This window comes from Eurosta solidaginis, chromosome 3 (genome assembly GCF_040869045.1).
Source record: "Eurosta solidaginis isolate ZX-2024a chromosome 3, ASM4086904v1, whole genome shotgun sequence".
NCBI classification, from domain to species: domain Eukaryota; kingdom Metazoa; phylum Arthropoda; class Insecta; order Diptera; family Tephritidae; genus Eurosta; species Eurosta solidaginis.
In genome coordinates this window covers 67824231-67851727 of record NC_090321.1, presented here as the reverse complement: position 1 = coordinate 67851727, position 27497 = coordinate 67824231, and the positions used below count along the sequence as shown (strand labels likewise).

The following is a 27497-nucleotide window of genomic DNA, read 5'->3' as shown; positions in this document are numbered from 1 at the left end:
TTAATAAATAAATATTGTAACCAAAAGCTTTGAGAAGAAATTGTTTGGGATTTTATTTAGTTCACCACACTAGAATATTTATATTCTATTTACAATACCCGTGCATAAAGCTCACCGCTTTTCAACAGATATGAGCTTGTTTAAGCTGATAAAAGCTTCATTAAAGTAGAGAACATACATACATACATAAAAGTACTTCAGCGCCTATTTGTATGCTACGAATTTATTCAAAGTGGTAAAATAATTTATGAGCGTAGTGGTGTACAATGGGAACTGCTATACATGAGATTAGATAACTGTAATAAGCTTTCTATACAAACAAACCACTGCACTGTGGGTCAAGATTTACGATTATGTTGTCAAAACTTAATCTGAGATATTGGAAATAACTAAATAAATTTTTGAAGCGAGATATTATACATGGATATATGCAAGTTTTATGCGGCAATATATACTATACCCGGGAGCATAAAAGCTTAATTTTAGAAGAACTGCCAAATCATATTAAAAATTTGTATTCATTCAAGTCTGCTAAAGTTTGGATTTTTATGGAAAGGATTCTTTAAGGATAGTTCTTTCCAAAACAGCGAGAAGGCATCTGCACTACATGGAAACTAGAAAAGTCAGAAGGTCTAAGTTAGAGTGGAACTGAACATTATATACTCAGCTATGAGAGTTAATTAAATTTAAGTCCTTTAACCCTAAGGCTGGGTACGAGTTTGCGTTAGTTTTTTTTTGTCATATAAACTGGTAAAGCAAAATATTATTTGCACTAATTGAAATTCAAATATGGTTACTAATGTATATGTAGCAGCCATTTGAGAATAAAAATCGCGTGCGCATTAAGTTAGTTTGTCCATTCTTCAGTAATTAGTACTTTTGAAAACATATACTTTTTGTATTATAAATTACATTTAGATATATTACTTATAACAGAGTTTTCATACAAAATTTTATAAAATACAAAACATTTTTGTTTTCTTATGCGCGCTTTTGAGACTGTTGTTACCATTTAGTGCATATGTGGGATGTAGTTATGTTGATTTATTAATTAAAATAGCGTGACTTAGTACATATGTATGTATGTAGCATAGCATGCTCACAGCAACTCTTCACACTAATCATTTAAACAATTATAACAATCTGATGCTAGCTTTGAACTTGCATTACAAAATCCCTTCATCCAGTCCTTAAATAATCCTTCATATTTTTTCAATATTAAATATTGTCCCAGCACGGTGTAAGCCTTATCAAATCCAGCCCCAATAAAGCTTCCTCCTAGCGTATCACCAATGCCCGCTAACTCTGTCAGAGATTTGTTGCCCATCGGCTCCGCCACAAAGTTTCGGTATTTTTGTTAAGTTCCAACCATTTCGCTCCTTTCAGTGCTTTACGCTAAGGCTTTAGTAGTGATAGTAATTTTGTAAATGCCAGTAGGCTTTGGAGAAATTATAAAATTGTAATTAAATACATATTTCGTGAAATAAGAAATAGTTATGTATAAATATGTATGTATATTTTTTTCTCTTTTGAAAATAGTTAAATCGTATAAAAAAGAAAAAATTACTTCATGTTCAGGCTTTGACTTTAAAGACTTGGTTTCCTACAGCGGCCGCTCATAGGGGAGAGCACGTTGTAAAAAATATTGCAATGTAAAAGTAAATATGTGGAAACTAAGAAGACGGTGAACGTAACGTAATATAGCGGCAGGGCATAAAAAATTAAGGCTTGGTTTCCTCGGAAAGCGGTGCCGCTTTATCACGACCGCTAAAGAACGGCCGGTATACTCACCGTTTTCAGCGGCTTCGCTTTGTTGTGATCTTAGAACCACGATCCGCTAAATTACATTCTGTAATTTTTCTTGTTTTTATTAGGGATTTTGTAGTTTTTATGAAGCACATATAAAAAAACCATGCTAAAACTTTTTTAAAAAAGGCTTGGTTTCCTCGTAAGCGGTGCCGCTGTATAGCGGCCGCTACATAACGGTAGAGAACGTTGTCAAGAATGTTACAGTGTAAAAGTAATTATATGGAAAGTAAGAAGACGGAGAAGTTCACCGTATACGTCAACGTCAACGAATACAGCGGCACCGCTTTCGAGGAAGCCAAGCCTTTACAGCCGTCATGATGGTAGAAACTCGTTCAACACCTTTTTTTCCCCACCGTTATTGTCAAAGCGGTGAACATTTTGTCAAATAACTAAAAAAAAAACTTAAGTAAAAAACACGTAAAAGTGCAAAATTAAGTTTTTGAATCGTCTGCCTTAACTGTTTCTGCTTTTTTCACGGCTACAAGTTCCGCCACCGGATCTATTGTGACCCCAAGATCTCTTGACTATGTTTCATGCCATATGTTTTATGGTTCTGTACTGCTACATCCATACGGCCTGCATGCAAGCTTCCCTCACCCTAAAGGAAAAGTTTTTATTCAAACTCGTCTCGGATGGATATGGCTTAACGAACTACTTTTTTCACCCTCATGATTCTGATACGGAAATTTTTGTTTATCTCGATTAGTTTATGCCGTTACGGATTACCGTTTTGCGGTCAAAACTATTATACCCTGTTAGCTTAGCTCAGCTTAGTATAATAAGAATTACTTACTTGTCCATCTTAACACCCAGATGCAAATCCAAAAACAAATATTTTATCCGTGGCGTAGACTACTAGGACTTACCCTGCGCTTGCAGGCTAAGATTTCAGCTATTAGAAGTGATACAGCAGTTAGATCTAGAAGCAGCAAGTGCCATAGGCCCTAGAAAGCGTGTACTATTTTCCAAGAGGACGAAGTTATTTTATTACATAGGTCCTGGTTTTTGATAGGGTTTTCAGTTCGGTTGTTAAACAAACTTCCGGTAACACTACCGACTCATTCAGTCAGTGTGAGGTCTTCGTTAGCCGGTTCAGTTCAACCCAACCTAACCTATCCAAAAATCGAAGCCAAAACAAGCCCTTGCGTTTTGTATCTGAAACAGATCTGGAAAGAGTTTTCAAAGGAAGATACTTAATAACTGAGCTAATGTTATACTAGAAGATTAAAAGCGTGCAAAACGTCTAACAAGTTTTAAGTAAGTTTGAAAGTTTTTGGCCAAAGAGGTTTTTACCTTTTAGCTCACTGTGCTCCGGTCATCCAAGTCAATCTGTTATACCATAAACGCACCCAGGAAATATTCATACATTAACGATTATTGAGTATAGGGAAAAATCAAATAGTATCTCCCATATGACGCTGGAGCCATTGTAGAATGGGTGATAGAGACGAAAGAGACTTCAATGGCTAAGGTAGGGTGAAGGTTGTGGCTACGGCGACAACGGTGGTGGTATCTGTTGGTATGTGTACAGCTTGTTGTTATTGTACTGGAGCTTCGGCGCATGCCGTCGCAGTGTGGTGACTTTGGCTTTTTCGGCTTTATTCTTTTTTCGTTTTTTTTTTGTACTAACAAGAAATGCATATATACAAACGCACCCGCACTCGCCATTGCATACAGCAATATATGCATTCATACAAGCTTCCACAGCGCTGTTGTCAGTTCGCACACATACAATGGTCGAGCGCAGATGAGTGCTGCCACAAGAATAAAAGTAAGTGACTAAAGTCATAAAAAAAGTACTAAAAGACCTGGAATGTATTACATAACTGGCAAAACTGCGATCAACTCAAATAATCGCAATGTTCAGAAAACGCGAAAAACTGTCTGCCTCTCCCATATACTCCCATGAAATTTGTAGTTTCTAAAAAGCCTTTTCTCGCTGATTAGTGGAAGTATTAATAAATCAAGTATACAGTTCGATAGCAGTTGAATTAGGAAGCTTGGCGGTACTCATAGCTTATATCTACATGTATAGTAAAGTTGTCACGAAAGAGTTTATTTATCAGAATATGATAATGTAATGTGTTTCTTTAGGCCCACTTGTAGAATGGCAAGTTATTTTTTAGTTCAGAAGTAATTGTCAAAAATATATGAGCTTAACCCGTTAACCCTGAGTTAAAATTCGAACTTGCCATTTTGCAAGTGAACCTTAATGTTTTGAAATGTTTTATTTATCTGAATTTAGATATTTTGTTATTTTGTAAAGAAAAATTGCCCTTTTTTGTTCTATTATTTCCAAATTTACGGAGGACACTTTGGTGTTGGTTTGAACAAACTTGAGACTCCTTATTTAGTAACGCTTGACAGTGTAGAGAACATCGCATTTTAGCAGACGTAGATTTATTAAATGAAGTCTAGCAGCCTATCTAAAACAAGAAGGGGTTTAGATAAATCCTTATTTAGAGCTTGATTTGCATACCCAGGGGAGGCAGATGTCTAAAAACTCAATAAAGATAACCTGGCGGGAGCGCTCGATCATCGTCGTTCACTATATTGCAATATTTTTCATACGAATGAACTGTACTCTCTATGAAAAACTATTTAAATTTCGCACTAGTTTAATAATAATATTTACTTAACATTTCTTTCAGAAAGACTCGATAGGGATCGAGATATAAAAAGTCCATTTACAACATGTCGAATCTTGTGACCGCTATTTGAGTATTTTCTTGAAACTAAGAAAATTTTTCAGAACCCCATGGCAATAAAGCATGAGGGAAAAAAATTTCACTATTCGGTACAGGGATCGTAAAAATTTAAAAAATCGCCCGAACTTGAAAATGTTGCTTTCGAATTTTAGGGAAATCGAGTTTAGGACACTTTGAATGAAACTTTGTGCTCTATAATATTGTAATATTTGGGATAAAAAAGTTCTCGAGATAAAGCAGGGATCGGGATATTTAGAAATATTTAGAAAGTCAATTTATAGCACGTGGAATCTTGCGACTGCTATTTGAATAACTTCCCGTAAATCTAGATTCTTGAAATTAAGAACTTACTTCAGAACCCCATGACAATGCAATAGTTTTAGCTAGGTGGCTCAGTGATCGTCAAAATTTAAATAATCGTCCGAACTTAGAAATTTTGCTTTCGAGTTTTGAGGAGCCTCCCAATAACCTAGAGACCTGAAACTTTGAACGAAACTTATGGCTTTATAAGGTTATTATATTTAGAATTTAGAATGAGGCAGGCATCCAGATTTTTAAGAGTTATTAAACGTCCATTTATATTTCTAGAATCCTGCGATCGATTTTTAAGTAACTACTCATTGAGCTAGAAAATTGTAAGGCTTAGTTCAGGTCACCTTGAAAATTGAACAAAAGGATAAAATAAAAGGAAGGTAAACAAAGTTTTAGTACTTCATTTATATAAATGAACCAAAAGAAACGCAAAATATCTCTTTAAACAAAGATATAACCATAACTTACAAAAAAGTGGAAAATGCTTTGAAAGTATACACTTTTACTTTTCCTTTTATGTTCATAGGTACTATCCCTCAATAACGTACAAGGTCCCAAATTGGATAGGGCTTAAGTGAAGAGGGGTGACCCTACACGAGAAACCTTGCACGAAATATCTAGGAATCATCCTAGACAATAAGCTGTCATGGAAGCTCAACGTGGAGGAGAGGGTTAAGAAGGCTTCCACGGCACTTTATGCATATAAACGAATGCTGGGGTGTACATGGGGCTTATCGCCCTCTCTTTCTCATTTGGTTTTTACAGCGATTGTAAACCCTATTATATACTATGGTGTTCTTGTTTGGTGGAAAGCCACACAAAAAACAACATACCTCAAAAAATTAGAGGGGGTATGCAGACTATCAATGCTTAGCATTACGGGAGCTCCGAAAACAACCCCGACAGCTGCACTGTATGCCATTCTGCACATTCAACCTGTAGACCTGGTAGAAGAACATAGCGTTAACAACTGCAACCAGGCTCCGTGCCTCGGGGAAGCTTGAGCGCCGACCATACGGCCATAGGAGTATAGCGTCATCAATCACAAGACGAACAGACTACCTGATTCCCCATCTGCGCTTCGAGGGCGATCTTAAAGCCACAATAGAGGTAGACGGTTGGCGCAAGGGTGCGAAAATGTTGGACGAGGCGATACACGTGTACACAGATGGTTCCAAAGTAGTGGAAGGAGTAGGGTGTGCGGTATACTGTGCTGATCCGGAAATAAACAGATACTACAGGCTGTCGGATTTCTGTAGCGTGTGCCAAGCGGATATAATACCCGTGACAAAAGCAGAAGAAACCCTAAAAGAAAATATCCAAAACTGCAATCGTGTTAACTTTCATATTGACAGTGAAGCAGCAATTAAGGCATAGCACAGCATCTAAATGCGCGTTAGAGTGTAAGCAGTCCCTGGAGAGAATAGGGACAGGGAGAAGCATACATCTATATTGGGTCCCAGGGCATATGGGAATAGTTGGGAATGAAAAAGCAGATGAACTAGCTAAAAACGGCGCATCCCTTGAAGCTTGCTCCGTAGACGTCCCAATTAGACTGGGTGAAATTAAGCGAAGGCGAGAGGTGCACATGATCGACCAAGCAGTTAAGGCGTGGGTTTAAACGCGGGACTGCAAAGTATCGAAGATTATGTGTGGGTCTTACAACCTTAGACTAACAAAGTTGCTTCTATCATTAAAAAGAGAAGACTGTAGACTCATGACGGGTATTCTGACTGGGCACTGCCTTCTGGCGTCACATGCCTTTAAATTAGGCTTGGTCAGTGATAGCAGATGTAGAAAGTGCGGGCTGGAGGAGGAAACGATCGAGCACGTTCTGTGCTCATGCCATGCGCTTGCCAGGCTAAAACTCCAGCTATTAGGAGTGATACAGCTGTCAGATCTAGAAGGAGCAAGTGGTTTAAGTCGTATGAAACTTCTAGTATTTGCCAAGGGGACGGATTTATTTTATAACATAAGTCCTGCTTTTGGATAGGTTTTTTTCAGTTTGGTCGTTAAAACAAACTTCTGGTAACACTACGGACTTATTCAGTCTATGTGAGGTCCTCATGGACCGGCCAGTTCAACCTAAGCATCCCTCAATAAACCCCAAATATAGTCTCCCAGCATGTTTTCATTATATTGGCCTTGGTGACAATTACTTTTTGGTGAATTTAAATCGTTAAAACCTTCAGTAGTAATGAAGTGGTGTTTTGGTTGTTCTGGTGTCGGTAAAAACTCCTTATCGGCATTGCTTTTATAAGAACTAAGAGATGATCCACTTCTCTGCGACAATTTTTGCGGTGGCTCGGGTACTGGTGGTGTCAGATCGTGTGCGACTGGAGCAGAAGAAGATTCAAGAGCAGGATATCGATAGGTTTTGCATTTTTACCTCTACGTCTTTTACTCGGATTCACAATGCAAAAGTAGCAGTCTTTAACGTGGTCTTTTCGTTCTCAACAGATTGTTGGTGTTGCAAATTTCATAGATATTTTCTTACCTCGATACCAACCTAAAATATAGAAAGAGAAATCAAATTATCTACTTTATTTAATTTACTATTTAAGTAAAATTTGCTTATAATCCAAACATCTTTCACAATAACTACAAGCAACATGTGGGGACCATGTCTTGTATTGATTCCAAACAGGACAGCCAAAATATGCTTCGTAGGCTTCACAGAGGATTAGTGATGTATTTAATTCATATTTTATATCTCGAACTTTAATAAATTGCCCACATATTTAACAAAAAGCATCAGCTTCATATTTACACTTTCGCGACAACATTTTAGGCTATTCTAGATTTGTACAAAACACCTCTAGCGCCATGAGTATTGTTACTATAACTATTACGAAAGAAAACTTTAAACGGAAAAAATGTATTTTCTTTTCGTTTTTGTTTATAATAAAACATAAAATCATGAAATAAACTTTAGGACAAACAACATAATTTTTGTTTTCTAGAGTCGTGTATATACATTAGGGTAGTACCAGAACAAAGCGGATAGTTTTTCTTATAATGGAATTCGTTGAACGTTTGACTGCCTTTCTCTATGCGATGGCCAATTTTTAACAGAAATTGCCTTAAAAGATGAAATCTTTACTACAGAGTAAAACATATTTAGAAAACTGCCAATATCGTTCCCAAGTAAAAAGTGCCACTTTTGGTTAAATTTAACCAAAACGGCAACGCTAGTGCAGATACAAAAAAGCTGTAATATTGAGTATTCTTCGCGCAGAAGAGTCTCATCACGTCATTCTTTCATATTTTCTACGATTGACATACTAACACAACTACACACTTTTATGTATGTACATACGTATAGTAAGGGGTATAAAAGATTTTATGAATGTGTACAAACAAACAAATAAACATAGCAAACGACCTACAACGACAAACGACAACGGCAACAGCAACATTAACACCGCCAGCCAGCAACAACACACAGCAACAATATCGGCAACAACGGCGGCTGTGTGGCAGGCATAACGACCAAACCGAATCGTTTGATTCCAATATATCGTACATAGTGAGCGAGTGAGTGATTCAGTCAGTACGATTTGTGGCTGTGCGAAAAAAAATTAACAAAACATTCCGACAACGTTGGTGTGCGACATTCACAACATTTAATACCAAAAAGTTTATTGAGAAAGAAAGAGTGTCCTGTTTGTTGGTGGCTCATGCAAACCAAAAAAAAATTAAATAAGAAATAAATAAAAAGCGAAAGTGGTGCTAAAAATATATTTAAAAGTTTAATAAATTAAAATTAAATAATATTTATTAAGCAAAAAATTAATAAATAAAAAATAAAGTGCTTTTAAAGTGTTGTTGCTGTTGTTTTTTCAACACGTCTCATTGTGTTGCAGTGCAAAAGGCGTTAATTTAAAAAAAATATTCCAGCAGCTGCTCAGTGATTATTTATTCAAAGCAAATAAATATCAATCTGTATTAATCAGCAGATTCCACATTCGTTTGAACAAATTGTTGAAGTTTTCTCCTTTCACTTTTTCGGGGAAGCCATCATCAGCCTTGTCAGCCATGACATCAGTGCGCAACAATGCAGTCTCCACCGCTCTGCTGCTGGGATGGGTTATTTTTGGGTGCCTAAATTGTTCTGGTATGTGAATATGTAAATATGTATGGATGTGTATTGAAAAGAAAAAAATATTTCGCGATTTCTACGTATAAGGGGGAAATGCCGCTTATAACAATTTCTACAAGTAGAAAAAATGAATGCATCGTTAACTACGAAAAATTGTCCTTTAACCATTTAAAGCTGCTGAGAGTCGTTTTTTTTTTTCTAATATTTTTGTTTTTAATTTTTCAAATAAACTTTTCTAAAGAATCAACAATAAATTACATATGTATAAAACTGGGAGGTGTTTTCATTGAGTAAACCTTTATCTCATAGATTTAAGTTTTTGTATGATAGCACATATGGCAAAAGTCATACTGGAAAAATTATGTATCTGTGTAGGTTTATGCATTAGGGTGTGTTTTATTTTTCAACTTTTTAACACAAATCACACCACCCTAGATATCTATATCAGGTCTTAAAATGTGCTTTCCTTAGTCAAATCACTTTAAAACAAGTAAGAACGGGACTGTCTTCGGCTGTGCCGAAGACTTCATACCTTTCATGAATGGGGCTGAACAATAATCTTACCCCGTCCGTAATCTCCAAATAACCGGATGTAGAAGATAAGAAATATATAGATGTACATACCTAAACGATTTTTAAGATAAATATAAAATAAACAAGTAAGGAAGGCTAAGTTCGGGTGTACATACTCAGTTGAGAGCTGTGGAGACAAAATAAGGGAAAATCACCATGTAGTAAAAAGAACCTAAGGTAACCCTGGAATGTGTTTGTATTACATGTGTATCAAATGGAAGGTATTAAAGAGTATTTTAAGAGGGAGTGGGCCATAGTTCCATAGATTGACTCCATTTAGGGATATCGCCATAAAGGTGCACCACGGGTGACTCTAGAATGTGTTTGTACGATATGGGTATCAAATTAAAGGTATTAATGTGGCTTTTAAAAGGGAGTGGTAGTAGTTGTATAGGTGGTCGCCTTTTCGAGATATCGGCATAAAGGTGGACCAGGGGTGACTCTAGAATGCGTTTGTACAATATGGGTATCAAACGAAAGGTATTAATGAGTATTTTAAAAGGGAGTGGACCTTAGTTCTATAGGTGGTCGCCTTTTCGAGATATCGCCATAAAGGTGGACCAGGGGTGACTCTAGAATGTGTTTGTACGATATGGGTATCAAATTAAAGTTATTAATGAGGCTTTTAAAAGAGAGTGGTGGTAGTTGTATATGTGAAGGCGTTTTCCAGATATGGACCTAAATGTGGACCAGGGTGATCCAGAACATCATCTGTTGGATATCGCTAATATATACTTTATATATATAATACCACGAACAGTATTCCTGCCAAAATTTCAAGGGTTTTTCATTTCGCCCTGCAGAACTTTTTCATTTCATTCTACTTAATATGGTAAGTGTCAGACCCTTTTTACAAAGTTTTTTCTAAAGTTATATTTTGCGTCAATACACTAATCCAAATACCATGTTTCATCCCTTTTTTCGTATTTGGTATAGAATTATGGCATTTTTTCGTTTTTCGTAATTTTCGATATCGAAAAAGTGGGCGTGGTCATAGTCCGATTTCGGCCATTTTTTATACAAATACAAAGTGAGTTCAGATAAGTACGTGAGCTGAGTTTAGTAAAGATATATCGATTTTTGCTCAAGTTATCATGTTAACGGCCGAGCGGAAGGACAGACGGTCGACTGTGTATAAAAACTGGGCGTGGCTTCAACCGATTTCGCCCTTTTTCACAGAAATAAGTTACCGTCCCAGAATCTAAGGCCCTATCAAATTTCACAAGGATTGGTAAATTTTTGTTCGACTTATGGCATGAAAAGTATCCTAGACAAATTAAATGAAAAAGGGCGGAGCCACGCCCATTTTGAAATTTTCTTTTATTTTTGCATTTTGTTTCACCATATCATTACTGGAGTTGAATGTTGACATAATTTACTTATATACTGTAAAGATATTAAATTTTTTGTTAAAATTTGACTTTAAAAAAATTTTTTTTTTTTCTAAATTTTCGATATCGAAAAAGTGGGCGTGGTTATAGTCCGATATTGTTCATTTTAAATAGCGATCTGAGATGAGTGCTCAGGAACCTATATACCAAATTTCATCAAGATACCTCAAAATTTACTCAAGTTATCGTGTTAACGGACAGACGGACGGACATGGCTCAATCAAATTTTTTTTCGATCCTGATGATTTTGATATATGGAAGTCTATATCTATCTCGATTCCTTTATACCTGTACAACCAACCGTTATCCAATCAAAGTTAATATACTCTGTGAGCTCTGCTCAACTGAGTATAAAAATGCCAAAAAACCTCCTTATCTGAACGATCGGTTGTATGGGATATATATTATATATAGCTCCGATCGAAATGATTTTTACAGGAAATCTTCTATGATATATTAGAATATATATCATCGAGTTTCACTTTTATACTTTTTAAATTGCGGTAGGAATGGCCAAAATCGTCTTATCTGAACGATCGGTTGTATGGGAGATATATGTTATAGTGGTCTGATCCTACCGGATCCGACAAATGTCTAATATAATACAAAAATACATACTTGTGCCAAATTTCATTGAGATATCTCAAAATTTGAGGGGCGGACGGACATGGCTATATCAACTCAGTTCGTCGCCCTGATCAATTCGGTATACTTAATGGTGAGTCTATCTTCTATATTTCTCAACGTTACAAACATCGGACCAGAGTTAATATACAATTTCATGTTCATGAAAGGTAAAAAAAAGTATCGATAGCATTACCCACTTAAAAACTTGGACCAAAGTATCTATGCCATTACTCATGCTCAGTAAAAGACATCGTGTATACTCGATCCATGTGAGTACTTCGGAACTTTTACCAAAAGTGAAGAAATTTAGAAGGTTTTAAAAGAGATCGTATATTTTAAATTTATTATTTTATTTATTAGAAAAAGCAGATACATTTAGCTCAGACCTCAACGCTGTAATTAGCTGCCCTACTCTGCATCCGATGAGTACCATTTCGGAGGTAGCCATAAAACCTGTACGAAATTGTTTCTTCTGCAGGGTACGTACCATAAATATGTACATATATATTGCAAATTTTTTTTTTAAATTTAACTCTTTAAAAGAGGACGTGGTCGAATAGCAAAATCTTTTGAATTTTCTTTTAATTAGTATCACGCCCATTTTACAAAATTTCGGTCCTGCGTCATCAACTCTATATCGTCAACTTTTACCACTTTATCAGTATTTGTTACTGCATTGTCTCTTTTCAATTTCTTTTTTAAATTTTTGATGTTGAAATAGTGGGCGTGGTTATAAAGTGATTTCGCCCATTTTCAATACCAATATTCGTCAACAAGGCAGTAAAAGCTGCTAACTTCATCCAACAAAAAAAAACGCAATTGAATAAACACGTAACATTTTTAAATGTATTGAAACTTTGTTGAGTTATCAGCTTTTCTTAATCTTGTTGGGACTAGGGGGTTTTTGTTTGAGAAATGTTTAGTGGTTCTGGGTAATAAACACATATCTTTTTGCCATCATAAGCGAAATCGTGTCCCATTCAACAAATATCTAAAAATGTTTTTGAGTGAAAAGCTTAGTATCCACATCAAAAGAAAAATGCAAAGTTCAGATAAAAACGCTCAAGAAACATTTCGTTTTTCAAGTAGTACCCACCTCTCAAGAAAACGAGTACGCATTCTGTAACCTTTTTCTAAAGATTTATTAGCAAGCGTGCACAGGAGAGCCCTGGTTTCGCCAAGAAATATATGAGCGCCTTATTATTTCTTGAGAAACGACCCTGTAAGAACACAATCGGCTAAATAACAGGGATAACAGTGGCTATAACAGTGACTGTATTTATAAGTTTTTGTAATGTAAGTTTCAATTCTATTTGAGCTAAAGTGTTCCTTTTCTCCTTTTGATGGTATTCTCGTTTACTTGAACGCATATGTTGATTTCAACAAATCTTCTTCTGATGCATTGCTGAGTCTGATTTTTGTGTCTTGCGGGGAAGGGACGGCGCTTCACAGAGAACAGAGAGGTAAAGGAAATGCCAGATTTTCCTGGCCACTAATACTTCACCCAAATGAATGAACACTGAACTATTTCTTGAGCGTTTTCTTATAATGTGAATACCACGCAAAAATAGGAGTTACCAGCTTGAGTTCGGATAAGCTCGTCTACCAGATTTGGTGATGAAATCTAAATTTTTACTCAAGTTTCGCATTAATGGGCTGCACTTTGTTGAATTCAAATATTTAGACCATATGTACTTGATAAAAAAGTGCGAAATCCTCAAGTAAGTTTTGGAAAAGTATCGATACTACTCGCTCAGCACTCGTATCGTTGTATTACTAGCCTTCATTAAATTCTCTTTCATGTTTCTCGGTAAACTTCAGTACTAAATTGGGTGATCGTGTGATCGATTTTTGAGTAACTTTCCATGGAGCTAGAGTGGTGAAACTGAGTTAAAAGTTATGAAGAATAAAACTCAATGAAAATGCAACATGAGGTGAATATCACTAGGTGGCGCCACGAACGTGATATTAAAACAAAAATGTATTCTGTTCTCGTGTTTCTTTCCAAAAGCCTATAAAGAACCTTTGAAAATAGCACAGAGCAGGGGTCTGCAGTCCATAGCACAATTGTGCTTTCTTGCATATGAGAAGTTTATAAGAGTTAGTTTTTGGTGACCCATGTCTTAGAGCCATATTTAAATGCAATGTTTGGAATGAAAAAATCTTGTAACTAGGGCGGGGATCGAGATATTTAGAGATATTTACAAAATCTATTAAAAGGAGGTAGAACCTTGCGATCGATTTTGAGATAGAAATTTTAAACCTTCCAGTTCAGGACAACGACACAATGCAGCAAGAGAAAAAAAATTGTATTCAAGGGGTTGTTAATCGCAATTCACAGCTTTCCAATTATCAACCTCACCTACGCGAGGCGAATCCTGTTAAAAATATGATTGTATCATACACATATTTAGCAGGCGATGTTCTGGCGACCCCAAGTTCCTCATGAAATGATCGGGTGGAGGGCGGAATGGACTAGAAGATTCAATGCTGTCATGTTAAATCATTCCCGAAATGGTCGGACTAGCTCCTTAATGCTTGTTATCGGAACGTACCGGATCTATATCCGGAAAAGGATCATCAACATCGATAACAGTCCCCGAAACCTTCGGGAATGTCGTTATCGCTACAACAACAACAACAGGAGAAAAAATGTCCGCTTGGTGACGCACAGCTCGAGATACTTAGATAATTCATTTGAAATTTGCAAAATTTTTTAATTGAAACTGGAACATTGATCTGTCTTTACTTTGGCTTTGAGAAGCTTTACATTGTTTTCTTATGGTCTTGGTGTTTTGAGGTCTGAGGTCGTGAAGACAGCGTGGGCTACTCATCCAGCTGTAACCCCTTAAAGTAATTCGTTTCACTAAACAACGAAAAACGACGACAAAGCTCAAGGATACGTTAGAAATAATAAAAGAGAATATAAAAAACAAGTAAGGAAGGCTAAGTTCGCGTGTAACCGAACATTACATACTCAGTTGAGAGCTATGGAGACAAAATAAGGGAAAATCACCATGTAGGAAAATGAACCTAGGGTAACCCTGTAATGTGTTGTTTGTACGATATGGGTATCAAATGAAAGGTGTTAATGAGTATCTTAAAAGGGAGTGGGCCTTAGTTCTATAGGTGGACGCGTTTTCGGGATGTCGTTATAAAGGTGGACCAGGGTTGACTCTAGAATGCGTTTGTACATTATGGGTATCAAACGAAAGATGATAATGAGTATTTTAAAAGGGAGTGGGCCTTAGTTCTATAGTTTTCGATATATCGCCATAAAGGTGGACCAGGGGTGACTCTATAATGTGTTTGTACAATATGGGTGTCAAATTAAAGGTATTAATAAGAATTTTAAAAGGGAGTGGTGGTAATTGTATATGTGAAGGCGTTTTCGAGATTTCGACCAAAAGGTGGACCAGGGTGACCCAGAACATCATTTGCCGGGTACCGCTAATTTATTTATATATGTAATACCATGAACAGTATTCCTGCCATGATTCCAAAGGCTTTTGATTTCGCCCTGCAGAACTTTTTCATTTTCTTCTACTTAATATGGTAGGGTCACACCCATTTTACAAAGTTTTTTTCTAAAGTTATATTTTGCGTCAATAAACCAATCCAAATGCCATGTTTCATCCATTTTTCCTATTTGGTATAGAATTATGGCATTATTTTTCATTTTTCGTAATTTTCGATATCGAAAAAGTGGGTGTGGTCATAGTCGGATTTCGGCCATTTTTTATACCAATACAAAGTGAGTTCAGATAATTATGTGAACTGAGTTTAGTAAAGATATATCGATTTTTGCTCAAGTTATCGTGTTAACGGCCGAACGGAAGGACAGACGATCGACTGTGTATAAAAACTGGGCGTGACTTCAGCCGATTTCGCCCATTTTGAAATTTTCTTTTGTTTTTGTATTTTGTTGCACCATATCATTACTGGAGTTGAATGTTGACATAATTTACTTATATACTGTGATATTAAATTTTTTGTAAAAATTTCACTTTAAAACAATTTTTTTTTAAAGTGGGCGTGGTCGTTCTCCGATTTTGCTAATTTTTATTCAGCATACATATAGTAAAAAGAGTAACGTTCCTGCCAAATTTCATCATGATATCTTCAACGACTGCCAAATTACAGCTTGCAAAACTTCTAAATTACCTTATTTTAAAAGTGGGCGGTGCCACGCCCATTGTCCAAAATTTTACTTATTTTCTATTCTGCGTCATAAGTTCAACCCACCTACCAAGTTTCGTCGCTTTATCCATCTTTGGTAATGAATTATCGCACTTTTTCCATTTTTCGAAATTTTCGATATCGAAAAAGTAGGCGTGGTTATAGTCCGATATCATTCATTTTAAATAGCGATCTGAGATGAGTGCTCAGGAACCTACATAACAAATTTCGTCAAGATACCTCAAAATTTACTCAAGTTATCGTGTTAACGGACGGACGGTCGGACGGACGGACATGGCTCAATCAAATTTTTTTCGATACTTATGGTTTTGATATATGGAAGTCTATATCTATCTCGATTCCTTTATACCTGTACAACCAACAGTTATCCAATCAAACTTAATATACTCTGTGAGCTCTGCTCAACTGAGTATAATAATAAAGCACCAATTTTTAAACTTAGCAGCTGTTTAATTTTAGTTGTTTTAAGGATTCCAAAAAAAAAAAATCGACTTCGCCGCCCACTCAACATAAGCCTCATATTTAGGCGAGATCTTTAAGTCACATTTTCATTTCGTAGTGGAAAAGAGACCCAGCCTAATGTTTATATGTGCCAAGACCCCCAAAAAAGACTTAAGTGACAAAAATTCAAGATTTTCAACTTATCAGAAGACAATAGCCATCATAAACTTAAAAGCTCTGTTACTTAAAAGTCGTTGTAAAATTTTGTCAAGGTATTTTGGACTTAAGCTAAAATTTGCAAATTTTTAATTTTTGTTTTTAATAATAGCAATTCTTATACTGCGAAATATTCGTCGTTTACGTCTTTTTGGTGCTGATGGTTATATACATATGTATGCAAATGTGTGAATGTGAATTCTGTTTGTATGTATGTGCGTATGTGTGCATATGCAAATATGACAAACAGTTGTATAAACAGATCTGAAGATAAAATCAATCACACTAAAATTCCGTTTAATTGCTGCGCGTTTTTTTTTTTTTGAAAGTGCCGCAAGTTCGGTTTTGAGAAATTGTTTGTTCGAAGTAACTTGAGTAGGTAATAGATATTCATTCGACCGTGCATACAAGAAATCGCACAGGACCGCCCTTAAATTTGAAAATTTTGCTGAGGTGGTCACGGAACAAAGTTTCATTTTTTATATTTCTAAGAAGGGGCGGAAATTGGGAAAACTTTACAACAACTAAGGCATGACGTAGCTGAATGCGTTTATAACCATTTCAAATTATTTTTGTTTTTACTTTGTTATCTATGCATTCATGTTTCAAAAGCTATGACTCATTATTTTGATCTTGAGAAGCTCTTGAACGACGAAGGAACGCTTTCACAATCGATTTCATACTTTGGTGAAAGTTAAACCACTATAGAGGTAATTTTACCAGACCAAAAAATGTTGGGCTTCTTTGCTTATCGGTACCAACGAATAACGACAAGTTATTGTTTTATTCATTGTAAAGGTTTAGATGAAAGATTTGTATCAGTTGTTCGTCCACAGCTGTGCTCACTTATGCACTATACATTTCATACTAAATTTTTCCAAAAAAAATTGCCATCATAGCGACCCATATCTGAATTTCCGCTCCTTTTTTTTTTAAAACTTTGCATCTCTGCGTTGTTGTTATTATTGTTGTAGCGATAAGGGCACTGCCCGAAGGTTTTGGGGAGTGTTATCGATGTTGATGGTCCTTTGCCGGATATAGATACGGTACGTTCCGATCATAAGCGCCATTAAAATACAAGCCCGACCATCTCGCGAAAGATGTAATATGACCACATTAAGCCTTCTAGGTCCTTTCGGGCTTTTCGAGAAGAGCTTTTTGCCTCTTATCGTTAACATCAGATATAAGTCATTGTTTTACTGTCGGATTGTTATCGATAGCAAAGTATTACTGTGGACTTATCCGTATGTAATCGGCTTCTTATCGCTGAGTCATCGGCTTCTTATCGGCCTGTTATCCGCGGATTATCGTAATCGATTTTATAAGTAGGTTTTATCAGCATCTGTTTCATAACACACCGATGAGTCGTCGACAACACGCCGAAAGCTAATTGATATGAAAAATCGATAACTTTTTGATAACAATTGGATGACTTATATAACAAAGCTGCAACTTTTTAATAACATACTGATACCTTTACGATAAGCAATTGATTACTTTTCTATAGCAAACCGATAACATTTTGATAACACATACGATTACGATAAAAAATTGATAATATTTTGATAACAAATCGATAAATTTTCGATAACACAACGATAACAAATTGTTAATACACCGATAAAAAACCTATAACTATTCGATAGCAAATCGGGTACTTTTTGTTAACATATCGACAACCTTTCTATAAATAATGGATCAGTTTTCGATAACAAACCCGATAACTCGTGGGTAAAATATTTGTGGCTCATAATATTTATACCTTTGTTATAGATAGCAAGTATATGTATAACACATAGATAGCTCGTCGATAATAAACCTATTACAAATCGATAACTCGTCGATAACAAATAGATGACACACCCAATATATTGTCGATAACAAATACGTATACCATAAAACAGTATACATTGGGGTGGGTCGATTTTTATGGACGAAAGTTAACCGATTTCGCGCCATCGATGTTTCGGTAGGATTTGGGCTCAGAAAAAAAGTTCCAAAACAAATAATTTTCGAGCCTGCGAAATTTCATTTTTTGGCTTTTTTTTCGACTTTGATTTTTAAGGTTTTTTTCATGACCTACTAAAAAATGTTCATATGTATAGCCTGTCCGACCCTTAAAAATCAAAGTCGAGAAAAAGCCAAAAAAAAATTAAATTTCGCAGGGTAGAAAATTATTTTTTTGGGTATGCGTAGTGGAACTTTTTTTCCTGAGCCCAAATCCTCTCTAAAAATCGATAGCGCGATATCGGCTAATAAATCGACTCAGTCTAGTATACATATTGTATTCAAATAGGCACATTTTAGAAATGAAAAAATCTTTTGAGCGTTTCCGAAGTCACGATCTAGATTGCTGAGTTGCTAAATAGGCATCTTTTAAGTAGATCTACGTAATTCAGCTCAAAAATTAGATTGTATAAACTCGATGAACTACATAAATGTTAAATTGAAGCTTAGATTTCAATTGATGCATGTATTCGCCTATAAAAACCCAAGGTAAAGTATTTATCTCGTCAGTATTTGAACTTGTTATTAAGGAGAATACGTCTTGCGCCAGCATATTTCTAGCTCTCTTCTAGCGCACGCATATCACTCTCTTCATTTTTATTCTGACGTAAAGAAAAAATATGCAAATATGTTTTATTGCATCATAAGTTACAGCCCTTTCCGCTACTTTATATTTATTCCAAAAACCAAAGAGCATACATGAATACTTTAAAATATTTATCCTTTCACCGTGGCTAAAGTCAAGGTCAAAAATGCACTTTCAAGGCTATTGAATTGGGTGTGATGTGATGTATTTGCTACTTGTATAACAATTTCTCTTTTTTTGTTTACACTAGCACTTAGCACTTTTGCTTACACAAATAATGCTCTAAAATGAAAAAGAGGTCAGACACAAGATTCTTGGCAAGCAGATAAAGCCAAATATTGAGATTTTTTTGTGGCATTTTAGTATTGATATTTGCTTGAATTTAAGATTTATTCACTAAAACTAATACTCTAAGGCGGACGTGAACCGATTTTGTACTAGATAAAGAATTGTTTTCTTGTTCATTACCGGAACAACTTTTTTTTAAAGTTAACGGGCTGTTCGGCTCAACTAATAAGTTTGGGTTTCGAAATTGCTATACCCTAAAAGTTTTGAGAATATTAAATAGAAGTAAATTCCTTTATAGAAAAATATGTACAAATGTAGATCAGGTCAAGGTTAGGTTGGATTGAACTGGCCGGTCAATAAAGATCTCACATAGACTGAATGTGTCCATAGTGTTGCCAGAATTTGTTCGACGATCAAATAGAAGAGCCCCTATCAGCTGCTAGAACTGAATGTTATAGAACAACTCCGTCCTCTTGACAAATACTTGAAGTTTACTAGAACCTAGCTTAATTGCGGACACGACATCTGACAACCAGCATTGCCATATATTTTTTTTTCCAAGTCGTCAGACGCCGCCCAAAAAATCGTCAAAAATTGTCATATCTATGGCAACAACCAATAACAACCAAAGTTGAGTTAGGACGAAGTTGGGTTATTACCACGGGGACGTACGATTGTATTCACCGGAAACCAAAATGAAATAGCCGGATTTAAAAGCGATTTTCTGAAAATTCTTTTTGATTGTTATTTTTTGTTGCCACTTACAACATACAGGGCCGCAGAGAGGGGGAGGCAGCCAGGGCAATTGCCCTGGGGCCCGGAAGGTTTTTGGGGGCCCGGCAAGGCAAAGCAGTATTGACAGTACTCTAACTAGGATTTCATAGATACATACATATTTTGTTGCTACCAAAAATTGTTTTAAAATTGAAAATCACTTAACCAAAATCATAAGCATCCGATCAAATACTATAGGGCATAGTCATAGTCGAAATAAAATGTGATTTTAAGTTAGATAAACGTTTTTGACACAATTGTATAACCGCTATCTGTCAAAAATGCTTCAACTAACGTAAAATGACAATTTATTCCGATTTCCCAACGACTTAAGTGGTCGCCATTTCCTTCAAATCATACTCCATACTACTCTAAAAAAAACGGAGAAAAAATAAAGCGTGATTGGCTCGTTTGGAGTGCAACAAAAGAAGCACTTTTTTGTTTGCCATGCCGGCTTTTCAGCAAAATTTCCGAAAATACCCGATCAGCTTTGAAAAAATCTTCAGATTATTCTAAAGAAAAACGTTGGAAGAGGTTACACGACAAAATTCCTGAACATGAAAATAGTTAAAATCATAAAACTTGCTATATAGAGTGGCGCCAATATGAAATGAGAATTCGAAATGCAAGTTCAGTGGATTTTCTCTTAGCGGAAACCCTTTAAAATGAACCAGCTCGCTGGAAAGAGATACTTCGCAGAATTCTTGATGTTGATTTATTTCTTGGAGAAAAAGGATTGACATTTAGAGGAGATAATTCATTGATCGGAAATCCAAAAAATGGAAACTTTCTCGGTATTTTGGAACTGATCAGCAATTATGAACCCCTATTGCAAGGACATTTGGAGAAGGTTACGGAGTCTTAAACGAAAAAGAATCATTTCCAAGCACATTATTTGTCTGGTGGAATACAAAATGAGTTCAACGAAATCTGTGCAAGCAAAGTAATTAGAAAGATGGAAGGCGAGAGAAAGTCCGTCAAGTATTATACAGTAATAGTGGATGCAACCGCTGATTCGGGGCATATTGAGCAGACTGTTTTTATATTGCGTTATGTTTTATTAGACACGGACTCCGGAAAATCGAAAATCCAGGAACGCTTCTTAGAGTTTGTCGATTGTAACGCAAAAACAGGAGAAGCTATCGCTGAGCTGATTCGCTCTAAACGCACAATATTCCACTGGATGACTGTCGTGGGCAAGGGTATGATAATGGCAGTAATATGAGCGGTCATTACAAAGGAGCGCAGAGTCATATCCTGAGAGATAACTCCCTGGCAATGTTTGCACTTTGTGCTTGTCATAGTATAAATTTATGTGGAGTGCAAGCTGTTGAATATTGTGCAGAAGTCATCACATTTTTCGGTATTATGCAGACATTGTATAACGTCTTTAGCGCAAGCCCTCAGAGATGGGAAATTCTCAAGGAAAAACTAATTGCTCCTTGCACAGCATGTCACAAACACGATGGTCTGCTCGTGTGGATAGTGTGAAACCTTTCGCAACTCACATTCCCCAAATATTGAAAGCTATTGATGAAATCAAGCTTTTGAATCTGAGTTCAGAAACAGTAACGGATTTGAAAGGTATTGAAGCGTATATGGGCAAATTGGCTGAAAGTGTTGACGGTAATCAACCATCGAAATCTGGTACTGCAAGCTAGAAATGCCACACTGGACGTGGAAACAGAAAATATACGTAGCCTGATTGATGAGTTGAAGAAGTTCAGGGATCAATGGTCGATCATACTTCAATAATGTAAGGTTCTGACAGAGAGTATAGGAGTTGTGAATACCTTCGCAGAGAAAAGAAGGAAGATAAGAAAGCGCCAGTTCGATGAATTCCCTGGCAAATCACCTGAGTGTGTTTCCGGAACTCAATTCAAACAGCAAGTTTTTTACGTTCTTTTGGACTGCTTTATCGGTAACATGACAAGAAGTTTCGAAGCCGTAAATGACATTGCGATTAAATTTAGTTTTTTGTGGAAGTATCAGGATCTGACGGAAGAAGAGCTCAGAGAAAAAGCAGCGGCATTCTGCACGATTTATGGTATCAATATTTCTACGGATCTAATGGATGAAATCATTCATCTCAAAGCCATCCAGCAAATTTGGGATGTGATTCGCTGCCACCATTTCAATTTCTGAACAAATTTCATGACTTGAAGATGGAAGTATTATTTCCGAACATCTGCATAGCATTAAGAATATTTTGCACACTTCCAGTCAGTGTGGCTGAAGGGGAGCGTTCTTTTAGTCTATTGTCTGGCGTGAAAAATTTTGTACGTTCTACTATGAGCCAAAATCGCTTGACAAGCCTTGGAACATTGGCGTTGGAGTCCAGCCTTGTTCGCAGCATTAGTTTTGAATAGGTAATTTCCATATTCGCAGACCGAAAAGCACGGAAGGTTTTCCTTGGCTGATTCAAGCTCTTGAAATGTACATATTTAGAAAAAGTTAATTTAAGCAAATCAAACAATGAAATCTAATATTTCATTTATGTAAGTGCTCCAGTAAATCTTATTTTATATGATATAAAACTGACAATGTGAATTGAAAAATTTATGTATGTTATGTAATTTTTTTTTACTGGATTGAGTTTATTTTTTAGGGGGGCCCGTAAACGCGTACTGTCCCAGGGGCCCGGCTCGGCTCTCTGCGGCCCTGACAACATATAAAACCGTTTTCAATTCATTTCGTTTTATTTTATAAATAACAACAACGTCTTAAAAGATAAATGTGTATTACATACAAAAGGTACTTATTTTTAGTCATTTTAACAATTATTATTATTTGTTCTTTGAGCTCGAATCGAGCCTCCTATATCCTATATCTTAGTTCATTTTTTAGCTTATTTATTTGCGGTTCAATATTATGACAGGAAAAGTTATTCAATTTTAAATAATCTTGGCCAGCAATATTCCTTTTAATGTATCAGATTCCAGACGGTTTCGGATTTTTGTTTTGTTTAAATTTATTTTAGAAAAAATTCGTTTTACATTCGCTGAAGAGTGTGGCAAGCACATTAGATCTGCAACGAATGCACATAAATTAGAAAAGGCGTATGTAGAGTCAGCTCTCTTGATAGTAGAAGTAGTTTTCCGAAAAACTTCTGGAGGAACCTTAGAAATGTCTTCAAAATAGAGGAACTGCGGCATTTGTGGTATAGTTTTTGGGTAATTTTGGCCTAACCAAAAGTCCAATTCACCTCTTTTTCGTCACATTTTGTTCTGTCAAATATCATCGATAGCGTACTTTATCAAAAGTTTTATACCACCAACAGTTTCTAATTTATAAGACGAAATTCGGGTGAGCCCAAAATACCGCTTCCCCAAAAATTGCCGGGTAATGTGATACGCAAACGTAGGCTAATTTCGTATAATATACCATTTAACCCGAATAATAAACAGATCAGTTTTACTAAAGAAAATATTAAATAACTTCTTTTAAAATTTACCAATTTTATTAATAAAAGATAAATAGCGTCTCTAAAGATAAAATAAAATGCCTCCTTGGCTCGTTGATATTAAAAATGAATAAGTTATTGGATATATCAAAACTGCTTAAAACTTCAATTTGTGCAAGTCTCGCAAATAAAAATTAGATTTTATTTGGGAATGCAGACGTTATGAGCCCAAACCGTATCGCACTGTGAACAAGCACTCCATTCTGATATATTTTTTTCATCCTTCCATAACTTTTCGCAAAAGGAGCAAATTGCTTCGTGTGTAGGAATTTCAACAAAACCCCTTGGCTTGATTCTGCGTAGACGACGCTTACTTCGGAGTCACTGGTTAATTCTTCACATTCAGCGTTTCTAACTTTGAAGGTTCCTTTTCTTTTTTATGCTCAGTTGAGCAGAGCTCACAGAGTATATTAACTTTGATTGCATAACGGTTGGTTTTACAGGTATAAAGGAATCGAGATAGATATAGACTTCCATATATCAAAATCATCAGTATCGAAAAAAAATTCGATTGAGCCATGTCCGTCCGTCCGTCTGTCCGTTAACACGATAACTTGAGTAAATTTTGAGGTATCTTGATGAAATTTGGTATGCAGGTTCCTGGGCACTCATCTCAGATCGCTATTTAAAATGAACGATATCGGACAATAACCACGCCCACTTTTTCGATATCGAAAATTTCGAAAAATCGAAAAAGTGCGATAATTCATTACCAAATACGCATTAAGCGATGAAACTTGGTAGGTGAGTTGAGCTTTTGACGCAGAATAGAAAACTAGTAAAATTTTGGACAACGGGCGTGGCACCGCCCACTTTTAAATGAAGGTAATTTAGAAGTTTTGCAAGCTGTAATTTGGCAGTCGTTGAAGATATCATGATGAAATTTGGCAGGAACGTTACTCTTATTAATTTATGTCTGCTTGATAAAAATTAGAAAAATCGGAGAACGACCACGCCCACTTTTTAAAAATTTTTTTTTTTTAATTCAAATTTTAAAAGAAAAGTTAATATCTTTACAGCATATAAGTAAATTATGCCAACATTCAACTCCAGTAATGATATGGTGCAACAAAATACAAAAATAAAAGAAAATTTCAAAATGGGCGTGGCTCCGCCCTTTTTCATTTAATTTGTCTAGGATGCTTTTAATGCTATAAGTCGAACAAAAATTAACCAATCCTTGTGAAAGTTAGAGGCTTAGCTCCTACGACGATAACTGTTTTCTGTGAAAAAGGGCGAAATCGGTTGAAGCCACGCCCAGTTTTTATACACAGTTGACCGTCTGTCCTTCCGCTCGGCCTTTAACACGATAACTTGAGCAAAAATCGATATATCGTTACTAAACTCAGTTCACGTACTTACCTGAACTCACTTTGTATTGGTGTAAAAAATGACCGAAATCCGACTATGACCACGCCCACTTTTTCGATATCGAAAATTACGAAAAATGAAAAAAATGCCATAAATATATACCAAATACGAAAAAAGGAATGAAACATGGTAATTGTATTGGTTTATTGACGCAAAATATAACTTTTGAAAAAAACTTGGTAAAATGGGTGTGACAACTACCATATTAAGTAGAAGAAAATTAAAAAGTTCTGCAGGGCGAAATCAAAAGCCTTTGGAATCATGGCAGGAATACTGTACGTGGTATTACATATATAAATAAATTAGAGGTACCCGACAGATTATGTTCTGGATCACACTGGTCCACATTTTGGTAGATATCTCGAAAACGCCTTCACATATACAACTAAGAGCCACTCCCTTTTAAAACCCTCATTAATACCTTTAATTTGATACCCATATCGTACAAACACATTCTAGAGTCACCCCTGGTCCACATTTATGACGGTATCTCGAAAAGGCGTCCACATATAGAACTAAGGCCCACTCCTTTTTAAAATACTCATTAACACCTTTCATTTGATACCCATATCGTATAAACAAATTCTAGAGTCACCCCTGGTCCACCTTTATGTCGATATCTCGAAAAGGCGTCCACCTATAGAACTAAGGCCCACGCCCTTTTAAAATACTCATTAACACCTTTCATTTGATACCCATATCGTACAAACAAATTCTAGAGTCACCCCTGGTCCACCTTTATGGCGATATCTCGAAAAGTCGTCCACCTATAGAACTAAGGCCCACACCCTTTTAAAATACTCATTAATACCTTTCATTTGATACCCATAACGTACACAAAAATTCTAGAGTCACCCCTGGCCCACCTTTATGGCGATATCTCGAAAGGACATCCACCTATAGAACTAAGGCCCACTCCCTTTTAAAATACTCATTAACACCTTTCATTTGATACCAATATTGTACAAACGCATTCTAGAGTCACCCCTGGTCCACGTTTATGGCGATGTCCCGAAAAGGCGTCCACCTATAGAACAAAGGCCCACTCCCTTTTAAAACACTTATTACAATTTTCGTTTGACACCCATATTGTACAAACGCATTCTAGAGTCAACCCAGGTCCACTTTTATAACGATATTCCGAAATGCGTCCACCTATAGAACTTAGGCCCACTCCCTTTTAAAATACTCATTAACACCTTTCATTTGATACCCATATAGTACAAACAAATTCTAGAGTCACCCCTGGTCCAGGTTTATGGCGATATCTCGAAAAGGCGTCCACATATAGAACTAAGGCCCACGCCCTCTTAAAATACACATTAACACCTTTCATTTGATGCTCATATCCTACAAACAAATTCTAGAGTCACCCCTGGTCCACCTTTATGTCGATATCTCGAAAAGGCGTCCACCTAAGGCCCACGCCCTTTTAAAATACTCATTAACACCTTTCATTTGATACCCATATCGTACAAAATAAATTCTAGAGTCACCCCTGGTCCACCTTTATGGCGATATCTCTAAAAGACGTCCACCTATAGAACTAAGGCCCACTCCCTTTTAAAATTATCATTAACACATTTCATTTGATACCCATATCGTACAAACAAATTCTCGAGTCAGGCCTGGTCCACCTTTATGGCGATATCCCTAAATGGCGTCCATCTATAGATCTATGGCCCACTTCATCTTAAAATACTCATTAATACCTTTCATTTGATACCCATATCGTATAAACAAATTCTAGAGTCACCCCTGGTCCACCTTTATGTCGATATCTCGAAAAGGCGTCCACCTAAGGCCCACGCCCTTTTAAAATACTCATTAACACCTTTCATTTGATACCCATATCGTACAAAATAAATTCTAGAGTCACCCCTGGTCCACCTTTATGGCGATATCTCTAAAAGACGTCCACCTATAGAACTAAGGCCCACTCCCTTTTAAAATTATCATTAACACATTTCATTTGATACCCATATCGTACAAACAAATTCTCGAGTCAGCCCTGGTCCACCTTTATGGCGATATCCCTAAATGGCGTTCACCTATAGAACTATTACCCACTCCCTCTTAAAATACTCTTTAATACCTTCCATTTGATACGCATGTCATACAAACACATTCCAGGGTTTCCCTCGGTTCATTTTCCTACATGGTTATTTTCCCTTATGTTGTCACCATAGCTCTCAACTGAGTATGTAACGTTCGGTTACACCCGAACTTAACCTTCCTTACTTGTTAATATTTGGCTTCACTTTTTCCCCGATCTTCCAGCTGATTCTTATTTGGTGATTTTGTTAATTCTGTCGATTTTGACTTTCTTCCTCTTCTGGTAGCAACTGGCTTTCTAATCTTTGGCAATGGTAAAATCTGCCATGGTGAAACGAATCCTTTACTGGTTGATGCTACAGGTTCTGGAGAAGTCACTAGATTTGTATTAGATGTCGGTGAAGTAAGAGTACGTCCAGTTGCATTATTTTGCTCGGAAACTTCAGAGTTTTCGTCAGTTACGTGCTCACACATATCATTTGCAGCAATATAGTCTGCATCAGTAAAAATATTTCGATCGAATGGGTTTATACCAGTAAATCTGAAACCGTTAACTGCAACCTGGTCAGTCTAA

General features: G+C 36.3%; 2 protein-coding genes across 2 annotated transcripts in view; one reads left to right on the top strand and one right to left on the bottom strand.

Annotated features, from left to right (window-relative positions):
* Positions 1–1117: 1117 nt before the first annotated feature.
* On the bottom strand, positions 1118–1327 carry LOC137246426 (barrier-to-autointegration factor-like). Its single transcript, XM_067777527.1, has one exon. The coding sequence runs from the start codon at positions 1325–1327 to the stop codon at positions 1118–1120; it is 210 nt and encodes a 69-aa protein (XP_067633628.1).
* A 6903-nt stretch (positions 1328–8230) lies between these two features.
* The window catches only part of LOC137243896 (uncharacterized), a 75644-nt gene continuing 56377 nt past the window's right edge, over positions 8231–27497 (top strand). Inside the window, exon 1 of the mRNA XM_067772184.1 lies at positions 8231–8946. Coding sequence (XP_067628285.1) covers positions 8868–8946 — 79 coding nt within the window. The 5' untranslated portion in view covers positions 8231–8867. The remainder of the gene's footprint in view (positions 8947–27497) is intronic.

What these genes read in the sequence shown, in the direction of transcription:
- LOC137246426 (XM_067777527.1), bottom strand. Translation starts at nt 1,327, where the DNA reads ATGGGCAACAAATCTCTGACAGAGTTAGCGGGCATTGGTGATACGCTA.